The 24,166-nt window shown below is 40.3% G+C and overlaps 1 protein-coding gene across 2 annotated transcripts in view; it reads left to right on the top strand.

Annotated features, from left to right (window-relative positions):
- Window positions 1-24,166, top strand: part of PEX1 (peroxisomal biogenesis factor 1) — a 77,301-nt gene that overhangs the window by 33,953 nt on the left and 19,182 nt on the right. For both annotated transcript variants that reach the window (XM_055589707.1, XM_055589708.1), the window contains exons 11-20: window positions 7,625-7,721; window positions 9,212-9,382; window positions 10,893-11,047; window positions 13,739-13,928; window positions 14,327-14,493; window positions 16,432-16,566; window positions 19,791-19,855; window positions 22,014-22,156; window positions 22,236-22,339; window positions 23,108-23,284. In XM_055589707.1, coding sequence (XP_055445682.1) covers window positions 7,625-7,721; window positions 9,212-9,382; window positions 10,893-11,047; window positions 13,739-13,928; window positions 14,327-14,493; window positions 16,432-16,566; window positions 19,791-19,855; window positions 22,014-22,156; window positions 22,236-22,339; window positions 23,108-23,284 — 1,404 coding nt within the window. The remainder of the gene's footprint in view (window positions 1-7,624; window positions 7,722-9,211; window positions 9,383-10,892; window positions 11,048-13,738; window positions 13,929-14,326; window positions 14,494-16,431; window positions 16,567-19,790; window positions 19,856-22,013; window positions 22,157-22,235; window positions 22,340-23,107; window positions 23,285-24,166) is intronic.

The raw sequence follows: 24,166 nt of genomic DNA, 5'->3' as shown, positions 1-24,166 counted from the left end.
AATCATCTGTTTCATTTTGGCAGGTGTTGGGTAGTTTGTAGTTTTTGAAGAATGTGTTTGTTTCTTCTAAGTTGTCAAATTTGTGAGCATGAAGTTGCTTGTAGTATTCTCTAACTGTGCTCTTTTAAAAAAATTTTTATAGGAGTATAGTTGCTTTACTGGAGAAGGGAATGGCAACCCACTCCAGTGTTCTTGCCTGGAGAATCCCATGGACAGAGGAGCCTGGTGGGCTACAGTCCATGGGGTCGCAAAGAGTCGGCCACGACTGAGTGCCTGACACTATAATTGCTTGACAATGTTAGTTTCTGCTGTACAGCAGAGTGAATCAGCTCTAGGTATACATATGTGCCCTGTTTTTTAGATTTCCTTCGCATTTGTGTGTGTCCCATTTAGGTCACCATGGAGCACTGAGTAGAGCTCCCTGAGCTATACAGTAGTATCCTTATTAGTTATCTACTTTATACATAGTATCAATAGTATATATATGTCAGTCCCAATCTCCTAATTCATCCACCACCCCTTCTTTCCTCACTCGATGCCCATAGGTTTGTTCTGTATGTCTGTGTCTCTGTTTCTGCTTTGCAGATAAGATCATCTATACCATTTGTCTAGATTCCACATATATGCATTAATATGATATTTGTTCTCCTGACTTCACTCTGTGACAGTCTCTAAGTCCATTCACATCTCTACAAATGACCCAGTTTCATTCCTTTTTATGGCTGAGTAGTATTCCTCTGTGTGTGTGTGTGTGTGTGTGTGTGTGTGTGTGTGTGTGCGCGCGCGCGCGCGCACACGCGCGCGTGCACACGTGCCACATCTTTTTTTTAACCGCAAGAAACATTTTGTATTGGGGTATAGCCGATTAACAATATTGTGACAGTTTCAGGTGAACAGTGGAGGGCCTCAGCCGTACATGTATCTGTTCTCCGCCAAGCTCCCCTCCCATCCGGGCTGCCGCCTGACACTGAGCGGAGTTCCTTGTGCTGGACAGTAGTGTTTTGTTGATTATCCATTTTAAATATAGCAGTGTGTACATGACCTTCCCAGAGTCCTTAACTGTCTCCTCCCCCTGGCAACCATAAGTTCATTTTCTAAGGCGGTGAGTTTCTTTCGATTTTGTCAGTAAGTTCATTTGTATCATTTCTTTTTAGATGCCATATACCAGGGATGTCATATGATATTTTTCCTTCTCTGTCTGACTGACTTCACTCTGTATGACAGTCTCTAGGTCCATTCACATCTCTACAGATGACCCGATTTTATTTTTATGGCTGAGCGATATTCTGTTGTGTGTGTGTGTGTGTGTGCGCGCCACATCTTCTTTATGCATTCCTCTGATGGTCGTTTAGCTTGCTTCCATGTGCTGGCTATTGTAAATGGTGCTGCAGTGAATACTGGGCTGCAAGTGTCTTTTTGAATTATGTTTTTCTCTGGGTATATGCCCAGTAATGGGATTGCTGGGTCATATGGTAGTTCTGTTTTTAGTTTTTTAAGGAACCTCCATACTGTTCTCCACAGTGGCTGTACCAGTGTATATTCCCAACAGCAGCACGTCTTACTGTGCTTTTCACGGATTGGAAATCTGTTATGTCCTGTTTCCTGATATTGGTAATTTGTGTCTTCTCTTGTTTTAATCTTTGTCAGTCTTACTAGAGGTTCCCTGCTCTTTGAAGGGGCTTACAGTTTTCTTCTCTACCAATGCAGTATTTTTTCCAGGGCTGCAGTGTGATTTTTGTGAGTCTTTGTGGGTTTTTTTTTTTTTTCCAATTCAAAATCATAAGGCTTTTTATTTCTATTCACTTTTAACTGCAGCATAATAACTTTTTTCCTCTTACTACCCCAGTTGCTTTCTTTTGATTTCTTACTTGAAATAGAGCAACTACTCCAGTTATCCAGGTTTCTACTTTAGTAAACTAGAAACAGAAGAACAGATTAAATCCAATGTAAGCAGAAGAAATAATATGAATTAGAGTAGAAGCTATTGAAGTGAAAACAGGAAACCAGTAGGCAAAATCAGTGTGAAACCAAAGGCTTTTTTTTTTTTTTTTTAAGATCAGTAAAAATTGATAAACCCTTAGGCAGGCTAAGGAAAAAAAAAAAAAGAGGATACAAATTACTAGTATAAGAAGTGAAAAGGGGGGCATCAGTACAGATCCCACAGACATTAAAGGGATGATAAGGCTCTATGCTGACCTCATGGGGTATAATGGGCAGGCGGTGGGGGCGAGGCTCAAGAGGGAGAGAATAAGCATGTACTTAGAGCTGATTTGTCTTGTAGGCAGAAACTAACACAACATGGTAAAGCAGTTATCCTCCAATTAAAAATAAATTTTAAAAACGGATAATAAAGTAGGAATCGTAATAAACAGCTTGTGCCCCTAAAAATTTTTAGCTCTATGCCTAAAAATTTGATAACCTAGATAAATAGACCAATTCCTTGAAAGACACAGGCTGCCAAAACTCACACAAGAAGAATAATGACAATATGAAATGGCTTACATCTATTAAAGAAATTGAGTCTGTGATTAATATCATTCTCAAACAGAAAGCACACACCCAGATGGGTGCGCTGGGCACACACCACCAAACTCTCAAGGAAGAAGCTGCTCTGGTTGTCTACAGTCTCTTCCAGTGGGTGGGAGCAGAGGAGAGTCTAGTCTATTCTGTGAGGCCAGCATCACCTAATACCAAAACAAGACAGGCGTCACAAGAAAACTACCGACTAAGACCCATCATGAACACAGATGCAGAAATCCTTAACAAAATATTAGCAAATGTGATCAACTAATGTATAAAAAGAATTATATACCACAATCAAGTAGGGTTTATTCCAGATATGCAAGGCTGCTACAGTATAGCAGTTACTCTAAATGTTCCTAAATTACCTATGTCAAATTTCAAAATATATCATCATGGTAGAATATTATTTTAAAAAACAATTCCTGTTGACTGAGAAATCAGCCCTCCACCATGTGACTTAGGGGTAGCATGCTTAATGGAACTAGTGGAAGAACTACTACTCATATGTAGTAGGACTCAAATTGGGCTTCCCTGGTGGCTCAGGCGGTAAAGCATCTGCCTGCAATGCGGGAGACCTTGGTTCGATTCCTGGGTCGGGAAGATCCCCTGGAGAAGGAAATGGCAATCCACTTCAGCACTCTTACCTGGAAAATCCATGAACAGAGGAGCCTGATAGGCTACAGTCCACGGGGTCGCAGAGAGTCAGACATGACTGAGCGACTTCGCTTTCACTTTCACTCTTATGTACTTACTGGCGGTGACTTAAGGCAGTTTTTCAGTTTCTAACCTCGCCTTTTAGGATTAATCTCATTTAAGAGAAATGACGTATAAACTGAAAGGTACTAAAATGTGAATTACTTTGAGTGAGAGAAAAGACCTTGTGACTAAACCAGAAGTATAACAGGTGGGACACACACTCCCATACCCTAATCTCTTTATTCTTTAGGGTCCACTGACTTTAAAAATAAATGCAATTCTGTAAACTATAATGATGGTACTATTGTTGAATGCTTGCTAAATTTAAGACTTTACACAATAAGCTTGGCTAGTTTTCCTGCTCACAGTAATGAAAAGCAAAATATTAGAACTGGTGCAGGGCTATTAAAAGCTAGGCAGGGACTTCCCTGGTTGTCCAGTGGATAAGACTCTGCACTCTTAATGCAGGGGGGCCCAGATTCGATCCCTGGTCAGGGGACTCGATCCCACATGCCACAGCTAAGACCTGGCTGAGCCTAAATAAATAAATAAAATATATACGTTTAAAAAAAAGGCAAGTCAAAGCAACAATGGTAGTAGCCTAAGGGAGTAAGCCTATATTAAAAGAATTATAGAAACCTAAGTGTTTGATCTTCTAGGGGCCACTTACAGCAATGTTTAGCAAAATTTAAATGTGTATACCCTTTGATATAGTATTGCTGCTAAGTCACTTCAGTCGTGTCCAACTGTGCGACCCCATAGTCGGCAGCCCACCAGGCTCCCCCGTCCCTGGGATTCTCCAGGCAAGAACACTGGAGTGGGTTGCCATTTCCTTCTCCAATGCATGAAAGTGAAAAGTGAAAGTGAAGTCGCTCAGTCATGTCCAACTCGTAGCGACCCCATGGACTTCAGCCCACCAGGCTCCTCCATCCATGGGATTTTCCAGGCAAGAGTAGTGGAATGGGGTGCCATTGCCTTTAGCTTGTAGAAATTTATTCTGAAGGTGCAATCTGACAAATAAACATAACTCCATGGATATTTATTTTAGCTTTACTTATCATGGTTAAAAATCGGGAGTAACATAAATATACATCGGTTCACTTCTGTCGCTCAGTCGTATCTGACTCTTTGTGACCCCGTGAACTGCAGCACACCAGGCCTCCCTGTCTATCACCAACTCCCAGAGTCCACCCAAACCCATGTCCATTGAGTCGGTGATGCCATCCAACCATCTCATCCTCTGTCGTCCCCTTCTCCTCCTGCCCTCAATCTTTCCCAGCATCAGGGTCTTTTCAAATGAGTCAGCTCTTCACATCAGATGGCCAAAGTATTGGAGTTTCAGCTTCAACATCAGTCCCTCCAATGAACACCCAGGACTGATCTCCTTCAGAATGGACTGGTTGGATCTCCTTGCAGTCCAAGGGACTCTCAAGAGTCTTCTCCAACACCACAGTTCAAAAGCATCAATTCTTCTGCACTCAGCTTTATTTACAGTCCAACTCTCACATCCATACATGACCACTGGAAAAACCATAGCCTTGACTAGGTGGACCTTTGTTGGCAAAGTAACATCTCTGTTTTTGAATATGCTATCTAGGTTGGTCATAACTTTCCTTCCAAGGAGCAAGCATCTTTTAATTTCATGGCTGCAATCACCATCTGCAGTGATTTTGGAGCCCAGAAAAATAAAGTCAGCCACTGTTTCCACTGTTTCCCCATCTGTCTGCCATGCAGTGATGGGACTGGATGCCATGATCTTAGTTTTCTGAATGTTGAGCTTTAAGCCAACTTTTTCACTCTCCTCTTTCACTTTCATCAAAAGGCTCTTTAGTTCTTCACTTTCTGCCATAAGGCTGGTGCCATCTGCATATCTGAAGTTATTGATATTTCTCCTGGCAGTCTTGATTCCAGCTTGTGCTTCTTCCAGCCCAGCGTTTCTCATGATGTACCCTGCATATAAGTTAAATAAGCAGGGTGACAGTATACAGCCTTGATGTACTCCTTTCTTGATTTGTAGCCAGTCTGTTGTTTCATGTCCAGTTCTAACTGTTGCTTCATGACCTGTATACAGATTTCTCAAGAGGCAGGTCAGGTGCTCTGATACTCCTCTCTCTTTCAGAATTTTCCAGTTTATTGTGATCCACACAGTCAAAGGCTTTGGCATAGTCAATAAAGCAGAAATAGATGTTTTTCTGGAACTCTCTTGCTTTTTTGATGTTCCAGAAGATGTTGGCAATTTGATCTCTGGTTCCTCTGCCTTTTCTAAATCCAGCTTGAACATCTGGAAGTTCACAGCTCATGTATTGCTGAAGCCTGGCTTGGAGAATTTTGAGCATTACTTTACAACGTGTGAGATGGGTGCAATTTTGTGGTAGTTTGAGCATTCTCTGGCATTGCCTTTCTTTGTGACTGGAATGAAAACTGGCCTTTTCCAGTCCTGTGGCCACCGCTGAGTTTTCCAAATGTGCTGGCATATTGAGTGTAGCACTTTCACAGCATCATCTTTCAGGATTTGAACTAGCTCCACTGGAATTCCATCACCTCCACTAGCTTTGTTTGTAGTGCTTCCTAAGGCCCACTTGACTTCACATTCCAGGATGTCTGGCTCTAGGTGAGTGATCACACCATCATGATTATCTCGGTCATGAAGATCTTTTTTGTACAGTTCTTCTGTGTATTCTTGCCACCTCTTCTTAATATCATCTTCTTCTGTTAGGTCCATACCATTTCTGTCCTTTATCGAGCCCATCTTTGCATGAAATGTTCCCTTGGTATCTCTAATTTTCTTGAAGAGATCTCTAGTCTTTCCCATTCTGTTGTTTTCCTCTATTTCTTTGCATTGATCACTGAAGAAGGCTTTCTTATCTCTCCTTGCTATTCTTTGGAACTCTGTATTCAAATGGGTATATCTTTCCTTTTCTTCTTTGCTTTTCACTTCTCTTCTCTTCACAGCTATTTGTAAGGCCTCCTCAGACAGCCGTTTTGCTTTTTTGCATTTCTTTTTCTTAGGGATGGTCTTGCTCCCTGTCTCCTGTACAATGTCACGAACCTCCATCCATAGTTCATCAGGCACTCTATCAGATCTAGTCCCTTAAATCTATTTCTCACTTCCACTGTATAGTCATAGCTGTGGTGTTGGAGAAGACTCTTGAGAGTTCCTTGGACTGCAAGGAGATCCAACCAGTCCATTCTGAAGGAGATCAGCCCTAGGATTTTTTTGGAAGGGATGATGCTAAAGCTGAAACTCCAGTACTTTGGCCACCTCATGCGAAGAGTTGACTCATTGGAAAAGACTCTGATGCTGGGAGGGATTGGGGGCAAGAGGAGAAGGGGACAACAGAGGATGAGATGGCTGGATCGCATCACTGACTCGACGGACGTGAGTCTCAGTGAACTCCGGGAGTTGGTGTTGGACAGGGAGGCCTGGCCTGCTGCAGTTCATGGGGTCGCAAAGAGTCGGACACGACTGAGCGACTGATCTGATCTGATCTGATCTGTATAGTCATAAAGGATTTGATTTAGGTCATACCTGAATGGTCTAGTGGTTTTCCCCAGTTTCTTCAATTTAAGTCTGAATTTGGCAATAAGGAGTTCATGATCTGAGCAACAGTCTGCTCCTGGTCTTGTTTTTGCTGACCGTATAGAGCTTCTCCATCTTCGGCTGCAAAGGATATAATCAGTCTGATTTCGGGATCGACCATCTGGTGATATCCATGTGTAGAGTCTTCTCCTATGTTGTTAGAAGAGGGTGTTTGCTATGACCAGTACATTCTCTCTGCAGAACTCTGTTAAATATACATCAGGAAGGGTTTTGATAAGCACGTTATGGTCTAGTACATCCTCAGAGTGGCATTGTACTAGGGGGCTGATGTACCTCTATGTCTGTTGATAAAGAGGACAGTGATTTATTGTAAACCCTCAGGGATACTGTAATCCCAGCTTAATAAATTTGCATAAAATGTTTGTGGAGTGTCTGGAAGGAAGATATGGCAAAACAGTGGTTAGTAATTTTGTGAGGTGGGGTGGTTTCAGATTGTTTTTTAACCTCTATCTCTAAGTATCTATAGTTATGTTGTGTTTTTTGAATGTTATTTTTATTTTTTTAATTTTTATTTTATTTTTAATTTTATTTTATTTTTAAACTTTACATAATTGTATTAGTTTTGCCAAATGGTTCAGGGTGGGGAACACATGTATACCTGTGGCAGATTCATTTTGAATGTTATTTTTAAATTAGGTATGTGGATTTTCTTCTTTTTCCCCAGTTTTATTGAGATGTAATTGTTATATAGCATTGTGTAGTATATACTTGATTGATGAGACTGGATGTTCGTGATTACCACAGTGACAGGCTGTTTCTGGGACTGAATACATTGAGCGTTCTTACGACACAATTACTTTCTAGGGAAGTGGAAAATCAACTTTAGCGAAGGCAATCTGTAAAGAAGCATTTGACATATTGGATGCCCATGTGGAAATAATTGACTGTAAAGCTTTACGAGGTATGAATATGGTAATATTCTACATATATGTCTTTTTTGGTAGAAAGAAATGTTACTATTTAATGCTGCTAATTAATAAATAGAAATAGCTAATCTTTATTTAATTTTTCTGTTTGTCATTTTGGTAATTGAAATTACTTAGAAATTTTAGATCTTTGGCAGTCTGATGTTTTTAATAAAAATCTTAAAACTCCCCATATTTGCTGGAGGCTCTTTTTTCCCTAGTCAAAACTTTGTAGACAATAGTCCTAAAAAATGCCAATTTGCACAACTCTGAGAAAATTAGTATTTAGTATATATTCTAATTGAGTAGATTAGATTAGATTCAGTATATTAGATTCTGATTAGAACTCTAATCAGAAGTATAGATTACTTCTGAATTGCTTTGGGGAACTAGTCGGGTGACTGTTTCAGGGGAGGGAAAGTGGGTGGCTGTAGACAGCAGAGAGGAAATTTACAATTTACCGTACACAGCTGACTCTTGAACAGCGCATGTGTTAGGGGTACCAACCCTCCATGAAGCCACAAATCTTCGTATGACTTATAGTCAGTCCTTTGAACACGTGGTTCCACTGCATCCACGAATTCAGCCAACCTTGAATGGTATAGTATTGTAGTATTCCCTATTGGAAAAAATCCACATATGCATAAGTACACTTGCACAGTTCAAACCTATGTTGTTCAAGGGTCAACTGTACACTTATACTTCTGAAAGTCTGTAATATATTATTATCCAATTGTTTAAGAATCAGAAAAATTTTACTGAGTAGTTAGTTTTTTCTCCCCTTGCAACCACTCCTACTAGTGGTAGTCTAGTCATTATATTCTGTTTATTAATCTAGTATATAGTAAGAAACTAAGAAATAGCCTTTGAAAACCCATTACTTCATATTCTATAAAGGTGGTTTTTAGAGACTTTGTCCTTGTCTTAGAGTCTTGCTTGCAGCCTCATGTGAAAATTTTAAGTTTGAAGTAACAGGAACTCTTGACCTTTCTTATGAATTGGTATGTTCTCTATTCTTTGAAAATGAAAAGTTTGTAATTCACCATGAAGATGGGAGTCACATTAGTAATTTAAATACAGCAATTCTAGGATCTTGAGGCAGCTACATTTGTGTTTGCTTTTGTCTGATTCTTGACCCCTTATTTTCATTTATATTTTCCCACATCCCTGTTTTTATTTTACTGTTTTGTTATAAATAGGGATCTGAAATTCTCCATGGAATGAACAAACGCATATGTATAGAAATTATAGTAGCATAGTCTTTCAGTTTTATAAAATTCAGTACTTTACTGAGTCCTTTGAAGCTGTATTAATTAAACTGTGTTAATGACTAACAATTTTAGTGATTGGTATATTAACAAAATACTGTATGGATTAGATTTGCATAGTCAGATCAATATTGAGCTTTTCTAATGCTTTCAAGGGCAGCCTGAACTTTCCCAGCCTTCAAATAACATTAAAACCATTTTATATCTTCTGTGTTAAGGAAAAAGGCTTGAAAACATACAGAAGACCCTAGCAGCAGCTTTCTCGGAGGCGCTGTGGCGGCAGCCTTCCGTTGTTCTGCTGGACGACCTGGACCTTGTCGTTGGGCGCTCTGCTCTCCCGGAACACGAGCGCAGTCCGGAGGCCGTTCAGAGCCAGAGGCTCGCCCACGGTAATGCACACGGCTGCTCGGTGGCTGCAAGCCTTCTCCTTTATCAGTCAGCGTCTTTAGTGTTAGTGGTAAAGCTGTGCTGTTCGGAGAACAGGATATGTGCTGTGTAATGTGTTGCTTTTGAGGCCTCTGGGAGCACTGTATAATTGTGTAGTTATCCTGTATTAGCAAGATCCATAGAAGAGCAGTGTGAACATTCTCCAACCTCATCATTAGTCTTTGGGGCCGTATTCTCCTCTGGAGTGGGTTGCCATTCCCTTCTCCAGGGGATCTTCCCGACCCAGGGATTGAACCCAGGTCTCCCACATTGCAGGCAGATTCTTTACCATCTAAGCCACCGAGGAGGTTCTCTCTTCTCCACTTATTAGAAATTGCTGAACTGTACAGCTTTACTTTTGCTCATTTGACAAATAGCTCTCTGTTGCTTGTGCACAGTCTGTAGTCTGAGAGTCTTGGAGAGGAAATAAAAGGAAACAGATAGTGTTAGTACAGAAGACTCATAGTTATGGCAGCTACCATGTGTTGGCTGTGAGGGTTGCTTTGTATCCCCACGCAGATACTCTCCTGGTTTTACAGGTGAGTAATTGGAAATTCAAGCTGATGTAATTTGACCAGGAAGACACAACTAGGAGGTGGGTGGGTATGTTCTGCTGGAAGGTGTGCAGGGTGCGATAGGAGCACATGTACTAAACTGGAGGTAGTTGGGTGAGAAGTTATCAGGGAAGGTTTCTGAGAGCCGTTCATAACTGGGATGAGTTTTGATGGAGGAGTAGCAATTGGCACGGAGCAGCTTCAGGCTAATGAAGGCACAAAGGAAGTGTGATCCACCGGCAAAGGTGCAGAAGTCCAAGAAATTCCAGTGGAGCTTGGGGTTCTAGGAGAGGATGGGATCAGGGGTTGGAGGATTTGACAGCATTCATCTGCATCAGGGTTCTTAAGAGATGAATACAGAATGCAACCATAATGGCTGGATTACCATAAATTAGTGTTAATTTCACATTTGGAATCTTGTAGTGTCTGAAAGACTTGCTAGTCTCGTGTTTAATTTCTAGGTCAGGATCAGATATATGTTGTTAATGCCTGTTTCGTTTCTTACCTCATACCAAACCTTTCTTGAGCTAGGGTAGAAAGAGATTGTCCAGAAAGCCATAGGTATATAAGCTGTATTTTGCTTGCTCAATAGAACAACAATATGAAAGTTTATCATCCTTCTATAATATTTATTTCAGAGACTCCTTTTCATTTACCTATTAAGATCCAGAAGTTTACCTAGTAAGAACCAACCTCACTAGGTATGTTTCTGAGTACACAACATTTACCTTGCTTCCTTTGCCTCTAATAGAGTAACTGGAACCTGGCCAATCCTAGGTCCTCAGTCTAGGTAAAGAGGAGCCATACCATTTATACTCTACTTTAAAGGTCAACTTTAGGTTATTATTTTTAATTAGTGTATGATTTTAAAATTTCACTTTTATATAATAAGCTTTTACACTGTGTTGCTTAATTCCAGGTTTGAACGATGTGGTGAAAGAATTTATTTCCATGGGAAGTTTGGTTGCGCTGATTGCTACAAGCCAGTCACAACATTCTCTACATCCTTTACTTGTTTCTGCTCAAGGAATTCACTTATTTCAGTGTGTCCAGCATATTCAACCTCCTGACCAGGTAATTAATACTTGTGAAGAGTGTTGAAATGTGTCCCCTTTTATATAAATTATTTATCAATTTTATTAATGATTATAACTTTATTAAAATGTAATGCTTATGTTAGTGATCTTAAGAAGACTTAAAAATCAACCTTCAGTGCATGTTTTACTTAGATACGAAATTTTCACCTGTAACCATCTGAAATATTACCAAGTACTTTCCAAGGAAATATCTTTTTTGAAAATAACATTTCTTCTTTTTTTCTTACTAAATTTTTTTTTTTTCCATTTAAAGAGAAACAAAAAAAACCTAAAAATTCTGAACTGCTTCATTCTGCATCAGTAAAATCTGTAAATACACTATGGAAATTAGAATTCTTTTTACATTTAGTGATATACAGTTGACAAGAACAATTATATATATTTAAAGTGTACAACAGTGATTTGATATACATTGTGGAATATTTACCACAGTCAAGTTACTTAACACATCCATTGCCTCATGTATTTACCTTTAAGAAATTCTTCTTTTAAAAATGTGACTAGCTAAACTTTTTTTTTTTTTTAGCAGCACTAATATTCTGTACCCACTATGACTCTGACATCCGTTTCCAGTATGTGGGGTTTCTTCCCCACACCACCAAGCAACTCTTGGAGACCAGGTGGATGTCCTACAGTTCAGCCTGATTCTGACACTACCCAGAGATAGCGTCAGATTTCACGGGTTAAGGGCTCAGTCCCATAAGACTGCCCTCCACGTCAGATACCAGTGGCACCCGTGCTTCTGACTGGTTTTCCGTCAGAGGTTCCCATGACTCCCTCTTTGGCTTCAGTTAATTTTCATAGCAAGTCAGAGAACTTGGGAAACTAGTTTACTCAGTGGATTACCAGTTTGTTACAAAGAATATGAACAGATACAAATCAGCAGTCAGGTGAAAAGACACACAGGATGAGGTCGGGAGCAAAGGAGCTTCTGTCCTCGTGGAGTTTGGGGCTTGCTCTGGTGGCAAGTGGAAGTGTTCGGGTCTCCAGCCTGAAAGTGAAAGTGCTCCTCCCTCAGTCGTGTCTGACGAGTTGCGAGCCCATGGACTGTCGCCCGCCAGGCTCCTCTGTCTGTGGAATTCTCCAGGCAAGAATACTAGAGTAGGTTGCCATTTCCTTCTCCTGGGGATCTTTCCAACTCTGGGACCGAACCCAGGTCTCCTGCATTGCAGGTGGATTCTTTACTGTCTGAGCCACCAGGGAAGCCCTTCTCCAGCCTGGGAGCTCCGCGGACCCTGTCCTTTTGGGGTTTTATGGGAGCTCTATTACATAGGTATCGTTAATCAAATCATTGGCATAGACTCAGCCTCCAGTCCCTCTCCCTCCTGGGAAATCAGGGGTTGGGACTGAAAGTTCCAGTTCTCTAGCCTAGGGAGGTTACTGTGGCAACCAACCGCCTGTAGTCAGGTGTGCTCCAAAAGTCACCTCGCTAACATAAACTCAGATGTGGCCGAAAGGGGTTAGGAACGTCAAGACACGATTATTACTCTTATCATTTAGGACATTTTAAGGGTTTTAGGAGCTCTGTGCCAGAAGTGTGACAAAGACCAAATGTGTATAAGCACATACAACGCATCGTCTCCTTTGGGGCTTACAGTCCTGATGGCTTTAGTGGCAGTGCACTCCAGGAATGTTTCCAGACAGGCAACCGTATTTTAACTTTCTGATTAAAATTCTTACCTAGCATCTACGCTAAAAGTACTCAGCCCCTATGCTAATTAACTGTTCCTGTAGTTAGGGTGTTTGGGGTGGACGTGTGCACGCTGCTGTATTAAAATGGATAACCAACAAGGACCTACTGTACAGCGCAGGGCACGCTGCTCAATGCTGTGCGGCAGCCTGGATGGGAGGGGAGTTTCGGGGAGAATGGACCCACGTGTATGTGTGGCTGGGTCCCTTCACTGCTTACTTGCAACTATTACAACATTGTCTTGTTAATCCGCTATACCCCAATACAAGATAAAAAGTTTACTTAAAAAAAAATCACAATGTACACTTTAAATATCTTATAATTTTATTTGTCAATTATATCTCAAAGCTGAAGGAAAAGAAAAGGATAAAAATATACCTGTTATTAAGCAAAGCAGAACATAGCGGTATCGACCACTAAATGTTTTTAGAATTATGTTTTATGGGAATAACGACAACATAATGCTCTTAAAGGAGCCAAAATACAAACCTTTTTACTGGAGAAAGAAAGAGCCATCATTTATCAATGTAATTCTTTTTACAGCTTTATTAAGGTATAAAAAAATTGAAGACAGCAAACTTACTATTTAAAGTGTACAGTTTGGGAGTTTCCTAGTGGAATAGCGGTTAGGATTCAGCTCTTTCACTGCTGTGGCCCAGGTCCAGTCACTGGTTGGGGAACTGAGATCCTGCAAGCCATGTGTTGCAACCAAAAAAAAAAAAGTGTACAATTTGATCGGTTTTAACATAGGTATATACCATGAAACCATCACCACAATTAGGGCAGCAAACGTGTCCATCCCTCCTGGGTGTTTCCTTAGTGGCCTTTGCGGTCACCCCTCCCCCAGTCTATCTGCAGCAAACACAGTCTGATTTCTGTCCCTGCAGATTATGGCAACTGGATTTTCCTCAAAATACGTGTACAAAAGTTTACACTCAAGTAAAATTATAAATCTGAATTTCGTGTTTTTTTCCTTAGGATCAAAGATGTGAAATTCTGCATGCTATAATAAAAAATAAACTGGACTGTGACATGAAGAGGTTCACCGGTCTTGATCTGCAGCGTATAGCTAAAGAAACTGAAGGGTTTGTGGCTAGAGATTTTACCATGCTTGTGGATCGAGCCATACATTCTCACCTCTCTCATCAGAATGTGTACACCAGGGAAGGTACGTTTTATTGCTAAAACCAAAATTTGGTTCCTTCCTTCCTTGTGGAGAAATGTAATTGTAGTAAGGTAAGAATTAAATCTAGTCCATGTTAGCATTCAAATAAGCAGGTATTTGAATAGAAAATGGGCATTTCCAGCTAAGTTGACAGCATTTTTTTAACTGAGTTAAGATTGGCTGTGAAATCAGATGGGGAAAGACAAATACCACATGATTCTATTCATGTGGAACATAAAAAACAAAATGAATGAACAGACCAAACCAGACATAAATATGCAGATGTGAAGAACAGAGTGGTGGTTACTAGAGGGGAGGGCAAGCTGGGTAAGGGAGGCAGCTGTACGAGAATTCGTGTACAGATATGACCACCAAAAGAAGTTGTGTTTATTTTTAAACAGAATTAGTTTTAACAACATTGGACTTCCAAAAGGCGCTCCGAGGATTTACTCCTGTGTCTCTGCGAAATGTCAACCTGCATAAACCTAGGGACCTGGGCTGGGATAGGATCGGTGGACTGCATGACGTTCGGCAGATACTAGTGGATACTATCCAGTTACCAGCCAAGGTACTTAAAAAAGAATTGAGTACCTCCTGCTTCCTGTAAAACCCCCGAATCACTGGCTCTGGCTGTATGTGTTGGCCTGCCCAGTCTCAGTTTGACCCAACAAGAATTTATTGTTACCAAATAAACGTCCAGTCCTATTTTGGGCACTTGAACAGATTTTTTAAGTATTCGATACGGTCCTTGCCCATAAAGCTGGGGTGATATTTATAGTAAATAATTTTTTTAATTTTTTATTTTTGACTGCACTGGGTCTTCATTGCTTTGTGGGGGTTTTCTCTAGTTGAGGTGAGCAGGGCCTGCTCCTCATTCCGGCGCACGAGCTTCTCGTTGCGCTGGCGTCTCTTGTTGTGGCGCACAGGCTCTGTAGGGCACGCGGGCTTCAGTAGTTGTGGCACGTGGGCTTAGCTGCTCCAAGGCATTAGAATCTTCCTGGACCAGGGATCAAACCCATGTCCTCTGCATTGGCTGGTGGATTCTCATCCACTGTGCCACCAGGGAAGTCCTGTAGGAAAAATACAGTTTGATGTGAATTTCAGGGTTCTTGGATTTTTCTTGAATAATTCAATTTCACTGAAGCATATGAGCCATCAGCTACAATTGAGCAGAAACAGAAATAAACTAGAAGGTGGGAGAGTCATTGAGGCCCCAGAACTGATGGAGTAAGCCAGATTTTGGGTGACAGTCTAGAAAGGCAGAGTTAGCAGGCAGCACTGACCAGGCTGACCGTTCTTTAGATCAGAAGTAGAATCTAGAAGGTGGTGTGTTTGGATGAGAAACCTGAGCATGAAGGATCTTTGCTGATATCAGGGACCCGACCAAAGAGAGAAAGAAATGGGTAAGGCCCTCAGTTACATGTAAGTCCTGGAAACTCTGGTGGGGACTGGGATGTACTGAGTGGCACCCACGACTGGGGGTTAAAGCCTGTGTGGAAGGACGTGGACGGGGGACGTGGCCTTCAGGGTCATGACCCGAAGGCTGGGTCTGGGCATCAGCATCAGTGTCCAGGCATGTGAGGCCATCTGCACAAATGCTCACTTTGGGACCTCGTTCAGATTAGAATGGAGGTCAAGATGAGGTTGGAATTTTGTCAATATATGGGACTAAATAGACGTACCCAATAGAGGAGACCCAGTGGGCTTCCCCAATGGCTCAGGAGTTAGAAAATCCACCTGAAGTGCGGGAGACATGGATTCAATCCCTGGGTCGGGAAAACCCCCTGGAGAAGAATGGCAGCCCACTCCAGGATTCCTGCCTGGAGAATCCTGTGGACAGAGGAGCCTGGTGGCTGCAGTCCACAGGGCCGCACAGAGTCGGACACGACCGAGCGCAAGCTCACATGCTGCCCAGAGGAGACCAGGGGGTTGCTGACAGAGCCAGACAGCTTTCTTGCTGTTCAAAAAGCTTTCTTGTTCAAAAGTTTTGAAACATGTTCAGAAAGTTTTCTTGCTGAGAAGCTGGTGGTTTAGAGGGTAAAATAGAGCAGTCAAATTACTTGCTCAGCATGGAATTTCCTGGGAGATTTTACTATTATCATTACACATGCTTCTTTATTATTTTCTTTCCTTGACTGAGTATATTTGAATAGGTGTAGCAGTCATAGCTTGCCCCATGAGCCATACAAGCGGAGGGCAGTATACTTATTTTTATTTTCTTAATGTAGCACTATTAAAATGTTTGGGGGGAAAAAACAGGAAAAGTGGAAAGAAGTTCAGATCCATTTGTATGCATTTTATGTGGAATGTATTCCATGGTCCAGTGGGAAGAGTCTGTGTTAGTCCCTTTGAGTCCATTCTTTAAGTAGGAATGTGTTTCTGCCGTTGCAGTGTTACAGAGGCGGCAGTTGTTACCATCCAGGGCCTTTTTTCTGTACACTGATCTTTAGCTTCTCAGTCATTTGTTTTAGAGTTGAGCTCTTTGTCATACTTTTGTATTTTTCAGTACCCGGAACTATTTGCCAACTTGCCCATACGACAGAGGACAGGAGTACTGTTGTATGGTCCTCCTGGAACAGGAAAAACCTTACTAGCTGGAGTAATTGCACGGGAAAGTGGAATGAATTTTATTAGTGTCAAGGTATGTTTGGTGTTTATCTTTTTTCTTTTTTTTTTAATTGAGGCAAACTTTACATCCTTATTTTGCAGTGTACGCTTTAGTGGCATTTAGGGCCTTCACAGCGCTGCGTAGCCACCGCCGCTCTAGCTGCAAAGCTTTTTCATCACATTCTCCATCCCCTCCCAGTCCCCTGGCAGTCACCAGTCTGCTTTCTGTCTCTCTGGATTTGCTGTTGTAGATATTTCATAGAAAAGGAATCATGCAGTATGTCTTTTGTGTCTGACTTCTTTCACGTAGCATAATGGTTTCAGGGTTCATCCAAGTTGTAACATGCCTCAGTACTTCAGGACTGTGGATGGCTGGATGATCATCAGTCTTTTTCAAGTTGGTGTGGATATGCCATAGTTTGGTGAACCTCTGGGTTGTGCCCACTTCTTCGCTGTTATGAATAATGCCACTGTAAACATTTGTACATAAATTTTTGTGTGGACATATGCTTTCAGTTCTCTGGAATACATATATGCCCCAGAGTATAACTATATATAGTCACTCATATGGTAATTCTGTGTGTAACTTTTTGAGGAACCACCACACTTTTTTGGTGACTATACTGTTTACATGTGTAGCAGCGTGAGAGTGAGTATACCTATGTTTCCATATCCTCGCCAACCCCATTTGTTTCTTGATAGTGGGTTAGTCTCATATTTGGAAAACTATTAATAGTAGAAGCAGTGATCAGTCTGTTAAGCTGTGTGGGAAATTGAATAATGAGGCATCTTTCTTTTGTAGGGCTTATTATTAATATGTTTTTGCTCAAGGCAGCAATAGAATTATGTATAAATATTCAGATAAAAGAGCCAACTTGAAGAGGGAAGAAAAGCTAGAGGACTAGGGCCTGGAGACCACTCTAAGGCAGAAGGTGAAATTTTTATGTTTCTGTTGTTTGTTGTCTGTATCTCACCCTTGCTGCCTCACACCAAGTTTAAGTTTTCTCAGACATAGGGTGAATATGGTCCTTAAAAGGACACGCTAGGATGGGGGAGCCTGGTGGGCTGCCCTCGATGGGGTCTCACAGAGTCGGACACGGCTGAAGTGACTTGGCAGCAGCAGCAGATCCCCAGGGAGTCACCAGGTGGCGCTAGAGGTAAAGACGCTGCCTGCTAATGCGTGAGATCCCTGGGTCTGGAAGATCCCTTGGAGTAGGAAATGGCACCCCACTCCAGTATTCTCGCCTGGAAAATTCCATGGGCAGTGGAACCTGGCAGGCTAGTCCATGGGCTGCAAAGAGTCAGACTTCACTGTGCGTGGTGCGGACCATTTTGAGTAATGCTTCTCACTCCACCACTGGTGTGTCATTGTGGTCTGGGATGTGATGTCTTATTTGTAAAGTTTCAGCGCCCCAGCCATATGTATTTGCCAAAGAGCAATTACATTTTTTTTTTTTTTTTGAGCGATTACATTTCAAGGCAAAGGAATCATAAGCAAATTTCTCCCCTTCCCGCCCTGGTCTGGAAGTAGGGTGTTTCTGTGAAACGTTTCCATAAACCAAAATGGTATAAAGCAAACTCACAGTCAGACACATCCTGCAAATGGATGAACAAAGCAAACTGAGGTAAAAGCACAGCTGCTCACAGACGCGTTCCAGCTGTGACAGAAAGCGTGTGGAGAAGCTTGGTGAGCCACGCCTGCTGCTGGGGCGTGTGCTGCCGCGGTAACGGTTCACCGCCAAACACTGAATGCTGCCCTCACTCTCTGCTCTGTTTCATAAATGTGAAGGGTTTCTTTGGATTTCTTGTTAGTGAAAACAGTTACTAATTAGGTCTTTCATGAATGCAAAGTAATGTAAAGTGAACTTCAAAAAGAGAGGGGAGAAAAAAAGAGGGAAACCCTACATTGTAATCTTATTCAAAAGTGATTTACAATCTGAAAGCCAGTTTAGTAATTTGCAGTTGTGTTATATCTACCCTCTTTATCACATCAGTTTTTGTGAGCTGGTTATGTGAGTATCCTGGCATTGATGGAGAGCAATGATCATATTCTTTTTTACTTGTCACTAGAATGTCATTTTATTGTGTTTTTTTAAAAATAATTTTCAAGATTAACACTTGCAAATATTTTGTATTTTGGATTGTTCCATTAAGGAGGACATCTCATCTCTCCCCTTTAGTAAATCTTCAAATCACAGTTGGGATGAGCTCTCAGTACATAGGTTTCAGTAGAGAGCTGAGGCTGTGGGTCAGGGTGGGTCCTGGGAGGTGAGCCTCAGAAGCAGGCTTTGCACGGACACCAGTATGCTGCCTTAGTTACTTCTTATTTCATCGTTTATAGTTCTGTATACTGAGAAAATATAACTACGTACTAGTATATTAATAGATATCAAATGATAGCTGAATATTAGAAATTCTTCATTGTGGTCACATATCCTGATCATATTTGGTCTTTTCATGGTAAATGATTTGTCATTGGAGACCACGTTAGCCTTGTTCAGTTTTTTTAAATGTCCCAATTTAAGGAAAAACTGTCCTCATTATTGATTTTGTTATATGTAGTAAAGCTTGTTTTGAAAGTTTTTTCAGTTGACTTTTAGGAAAAACAATATATTCTTTAAATAACATATCTATTTATTGAACAAATAAATTGGTTTCAGTAATTGAAGATGCTGATTAAAGAAATTCATGTCTCACTACATGTTTTTTGGAGTCTCCAAAGATTTGAGACAGATAGAACATTTTCCTCTTTTAAACCATTCATTACTTTACTAAATGAATTATTCAGCACTTACCATGTAGCAGGCACTGAAATTGGATTCGATAATAAAGCTGCCTTTTCTGAGCTTATATTCTGTTACTGGAGAGAGACAATAAACAGACACAGTTAATGCATAACACACTGTCAGGGGGTCGTAGGAAGACAGTCAAGGAGGATGTAAAGTGACCGGAGTGGCTGTAGATGGGGTTGTCAGGCAGGGCCTTTTGGGTAAAGGCCGACAAAAAATGTCCGATATCTGAATGAAATGAAGCAAGAAGCCGTGAGACTCTGGGGACAAATGTTCTAGGCAAAGGAAACATCAGGTATAGAACTTGTGGTATGATATTTATTCCACTCACATTAATTTTTTAAATGTATTTTGGAGAAACCCATTTAAACGTTTTCTATTGTTACATTTAGACTTAGCCATGGACAAAAATACTTTGTTTTTAGATAGTTTTGAATTCATTATAATTTAATTTTATTTTACCTAACAGGGACCAGAGTTACTCAGCAAATATATTGGAGCAAGTGAACAAGCTGTCCGGGATGTTTTTACTAGGTTAGTACCCTATGAATGTTTTTTTAACTAACTCTGTGGTTATTTATCAGTCAATACTTGTTGATCTTGTTTTTTTAAAAATCTGATTTTTGAAACCTGTGATTTAATGTAGGTTATTAATAAGCTGGAGAACAAAATTTCAGTTTTACCAAATACTACTTAAATATACAACATTTTTCATACTAAGCTTTAGAAATTATTTGGTTTTATATTTATAATAGAAATATTTCTGAAATGTTGAAAGTGAAATCATTATCGGTTAAAGTATATGAAGCACATAATTGCTAGTTTTATCTCTCTTGTAAGATTCCATGTGGCCAACTTAATTAAAATAGAGTATAATTATTACTGCATTTATTTTAAAATACTTGTGAATACAGAAGCTAATATTTAAGAGTGAAAATAATACTTAAATGTGATGGGATTACAGAAAGCTTATAAATGAAAAAGCCACTTTGTTCCTTTACTAAAATTTTATTATAAAATATGCAGTTAGAATATATATAACATATCTATATATTTTAAAGAATAACAAAGTGAACTCTTATTTCTACCACCCAATTTAAGAAAAGAATATTGCCAGGAAGGCCTCATCACAGATAAAGACAGTCAACCACATACTGACCAACAGTTCAGTTTACCAGAATGATATTACATTTATAAAATTGTATCTAATACTGTTACTTCAAAATACTTAAGGCAAAAATTTATAGAGCTCCAAAGAGAAACTCACAGATTTATCTTCATAGTGGAAAATTTTAACACAGTTCTCAGTTATTAATTTAAAAATAGTAAAGAAAAAAAGTAAAAACTTAGAAGACTTAAACAACATATTCAGCAAGATTGATGTAAGGATATTTAGAACATGTGCCCAACAATTGGGGAATACACTTTCTTTTTAAGCACACCTGGAACATTTTTGAAAGTTGGCCATATGTCAGGCCATACATAGCAGTTGTAAGTTTCAAAGAAATAATGTAATGTGGACTCTATTCTCATTTTAAAACAAGTTAAAATAAAGGATAAGGGTCCCCCCAATACATTTAGCTGGGCTTCCCTGGTGGCTCAGACAGTAAAGAATCTGCCTGTGATGCAGGAGATGCAGGTTTGATCCCTGGTGTGGGAAGATCCCCTGGAGAAGCACATGACAACCGACTCTAGTCTTCTTGCCTGAAGAATTCCATAGACAGAGGAGCCTGGCGGGCTACAGTCCATAGGGTCGCAAAGAGTTGGACACACCTGAGCGACTAACACTTTCAGACTGGAGAACCGGAACACTTCCACTTGCCATCAGACCAAGTCCCAGTGATGAAAAGATAATAAGAGGATATTATGAAATAATAATATAAATTTTATGCGAGTATATTTGAAATTTGGGCAACATAGATAAAATATATTTGACCAAAGTCAAGCAAAGAAGAAACAAAATCTGAATATTCTTGTACTTGTAGGGAAAAAATGAGTCACTAGTTAAAAATTCTTGCACAAGTTGAACATCAGACGTCTTTGGGTTTTTAAGAGAGTTTTGCCAGACATTTAAGGCACAGATAATCCAGTCTGTTGTCGGTGCCAGATTTATCTTACTTGCCATGTATTTAATAAAGATTTTTTTTTTAAAGCAACCTGACAGTTATTTTGTATTAAGGGCGATTCTTCAGATCTCTGGTCTATCCTTTTACCAGAGATGAGATTTATTTTCATTTTATAAGGTTCTCTATAAAATAATTTTAGTCATATGTTTTTTTTTGTAACTTGAACTTTGTTTAGTTTTGTTAATTGACTAACTTTGTATTAATTAAAAAGAAGGTAACATAATAAGCATGCCGAATTTTAAATTCACAGAAGACATGAAGAGACATTACACAAAAGAAGTGCAGGTGGCCAAAGCATATTAAAAAGAGTTTACTTGTAATAAGGATCAAAGAAGTTTTTAACTTATTGAATAAGACTGGTCCAGAAGGCACAGATCTTCCCTGACTTCTCTAAGACCTGGTGTACTAACAGCAAGATAATTACCATTTCTTAAGGGTTTGTTGTGAAGAATTAAATACATATATATGTATGTATATACAGATATATATATATATGAAATTGCAAACATATGAAATTGCAAACTTGGAGGCCCTCTTCAACTATGAGATACTGTTTGTTTCCCCAGAGCACAGGCCGCAAAGCCCTGCATCCTTTTCTTTGATGAGTTTGAATCCATTGCCCCTCGACGTGGCCATGATAACACAGGGGTTACAGATCGTGTGGTTAACCAGTTGCTGACTCAGCTGGATGGAGTCGAAGGCTTGCAGGGTAATAATCGTAAATACAGAAATACCTTCTAATACCAGATTCCCACAGGATTTAGTAAAGTGTTTTCTTTTCCCCCCAGGTGTTTATGTGCTGGCTGCTACTAGTCGCCCTGACTTGATCGACCCTGCCCTGCTCAGGCCCGGCCGACTAGATAAATGTGTATACTGTCCTCCTCCTGACCAGGTGACAGTTTCATATACCTACAAACGCTCCACTCTTTCCTTGTGAGCTTTACTTCTGCCAGGTAACAGCAGTTGTCCTTAGAAGACCAGTTTCCGGCACAGGCCCTAGTCACTGTTTTCTTACAGCATGAAAAGATTCTGAATTAGATGCAAAGCCTTTCTTTGGCCCAGCCATCCCGTGCAGACTCCCATCTGAAAACTTTGTGTTAGCCAGATGGAAAAAAGGGCAGGAAACCAAGTATTGCTGTCCGTGTTCCCTGTGTTCAGAGATCACACAGCTCATTATCTAACAGAAGACTGATACAGAATCAAGCATAGTAGTATAGGAAGCATCCATGCTGGTCATGTAGAGAGATGCCTTTTAACCAGTCTAGTCCTGTGTTCCCAAATTTAGAAACGAATGGATAAGTGAAAGAAGAAATAGACAAATCAATAGTCACAGGTATAAATGTATATCACATGTAGCGATTATTTTTTCTTTTTGAAACATTTCTTGGCTCCTTTGCCCAGATCTAGAAGATAAGCACTAAGCAATGATCTACACTGAATAGTTGAGAGTGTTGATTTTCATTCATTTTCCTCCCTGTGTTCCTTCTGTTAGACAAAAGTACCAAGGAGGATAGATGTAGTCTGGTGGTACGTTGCTCAACTGATTTGTAAACCTGATTAGATACATGAAGTGAACGTATAAGGAAAATCTTGTTAGATGCACAGTTGAAAATATTGTATTCAATGGTATTGTTAAGTCAGTGAGTTTTTCTCCCTTCAGGCGTCACGTCTTGAAATCTTAAACGTGCTCAGTGAGTCTCTACCTCTGGCAGATGATGTGGACCTTCAGCACGTGGCCTCGGTGACCGACTCCTTTACGGGAGCTGATCTGAAAGCGCTCCTTTACAGCGCCCAGTTAGAGGCCCTGCACGGAAGACTGCTGTCCTGCGGGCTCCAAGTGAGTTATCGGAGGAGGCTGTTACTGTGGGGTCTACGGTGATGTGAGCAGTTCAGTGTCAGCTTCAACCTTAAAAACAAATTTTATTTTTGAACAACTTTAGTTTAACTCTATAGAGATTCACCTTTAGTCGAGTGTGCCGTGATTGGGGTACTGGCTTTGTAGAGAATTTGTACTTACATGAAGAATTTGGTGTCTGTTTCTTTCACCTTACCTTACTGTTGGCAAAATATAGTTGGTGTGTGGAAGGGTATCCTTTGAATTGAGGTGTCAGGAATTATATTGCGATTTCAGATTTTTTACTTTTTTAAAAAAAATCATCAAATAGTTGTTTTGAAGCTCAGGTTGCCCCAGGTCCGGCCAGGATGAGCCCCTTCGGATGGCTTCTGTGCTTTTGCACTGTATTGTCCTCATTCTCTGATCATTACTTCCCTACAGGACAAGATGGTCTAGGTTTATCCTGTACTTTTGGTACTCCAGCCCCAGAAAGTTTTTTCTGTAAGGATAATATTTTAATTTTTGCAACAAAGAATTTGAACTCTGCCGTATTATGGACTTTACCATATATTTTCTAGGAAGACTTTTCCTATATACTCCTCTCCTTCACATTTTGTTGGAAGTTATTGCAGGGACTAAATTTAGATACTTCCAAGTTTGTGCTACTTATTTTGGTAAGCCACGAAAGGTGTTTCCTCCCCCGGCCCCACTTCACTAGCAGAAAGGGTGTTTATTTGTAAAGCACTCTATAATGATGCATCAACCATGTTTTAGAATGCTTTCTCATTTCAGAATAGAAAAATATGAATTTAAAGAGACATGAAAATAAAATCCAGAGGTCTGAGTCCTAGCTTTGTTAGTTTTGGGGGAGATGGTTGGCCAATT

This window comes from Bubalus kerabau, chromosome 8 (assembly GCF_029407905.1).
Source record: "Bubalus kerabau isolate K-KA32 ecotype Philippines breed swamp buffalo chromosome 8, PCC_UOA_SB_1v2, whole genome shotgun sequence".
NCBI lineage: Eukaryota > Metazoa > Chordata > Mammalia > Artiodactyla > Bovidae > Bubalus > Bubalus kerabau.
Note: the sequence above shows the minus strand (reverse complement) of the source record. Positions and strands in the feature narration are given on the sequence as shown.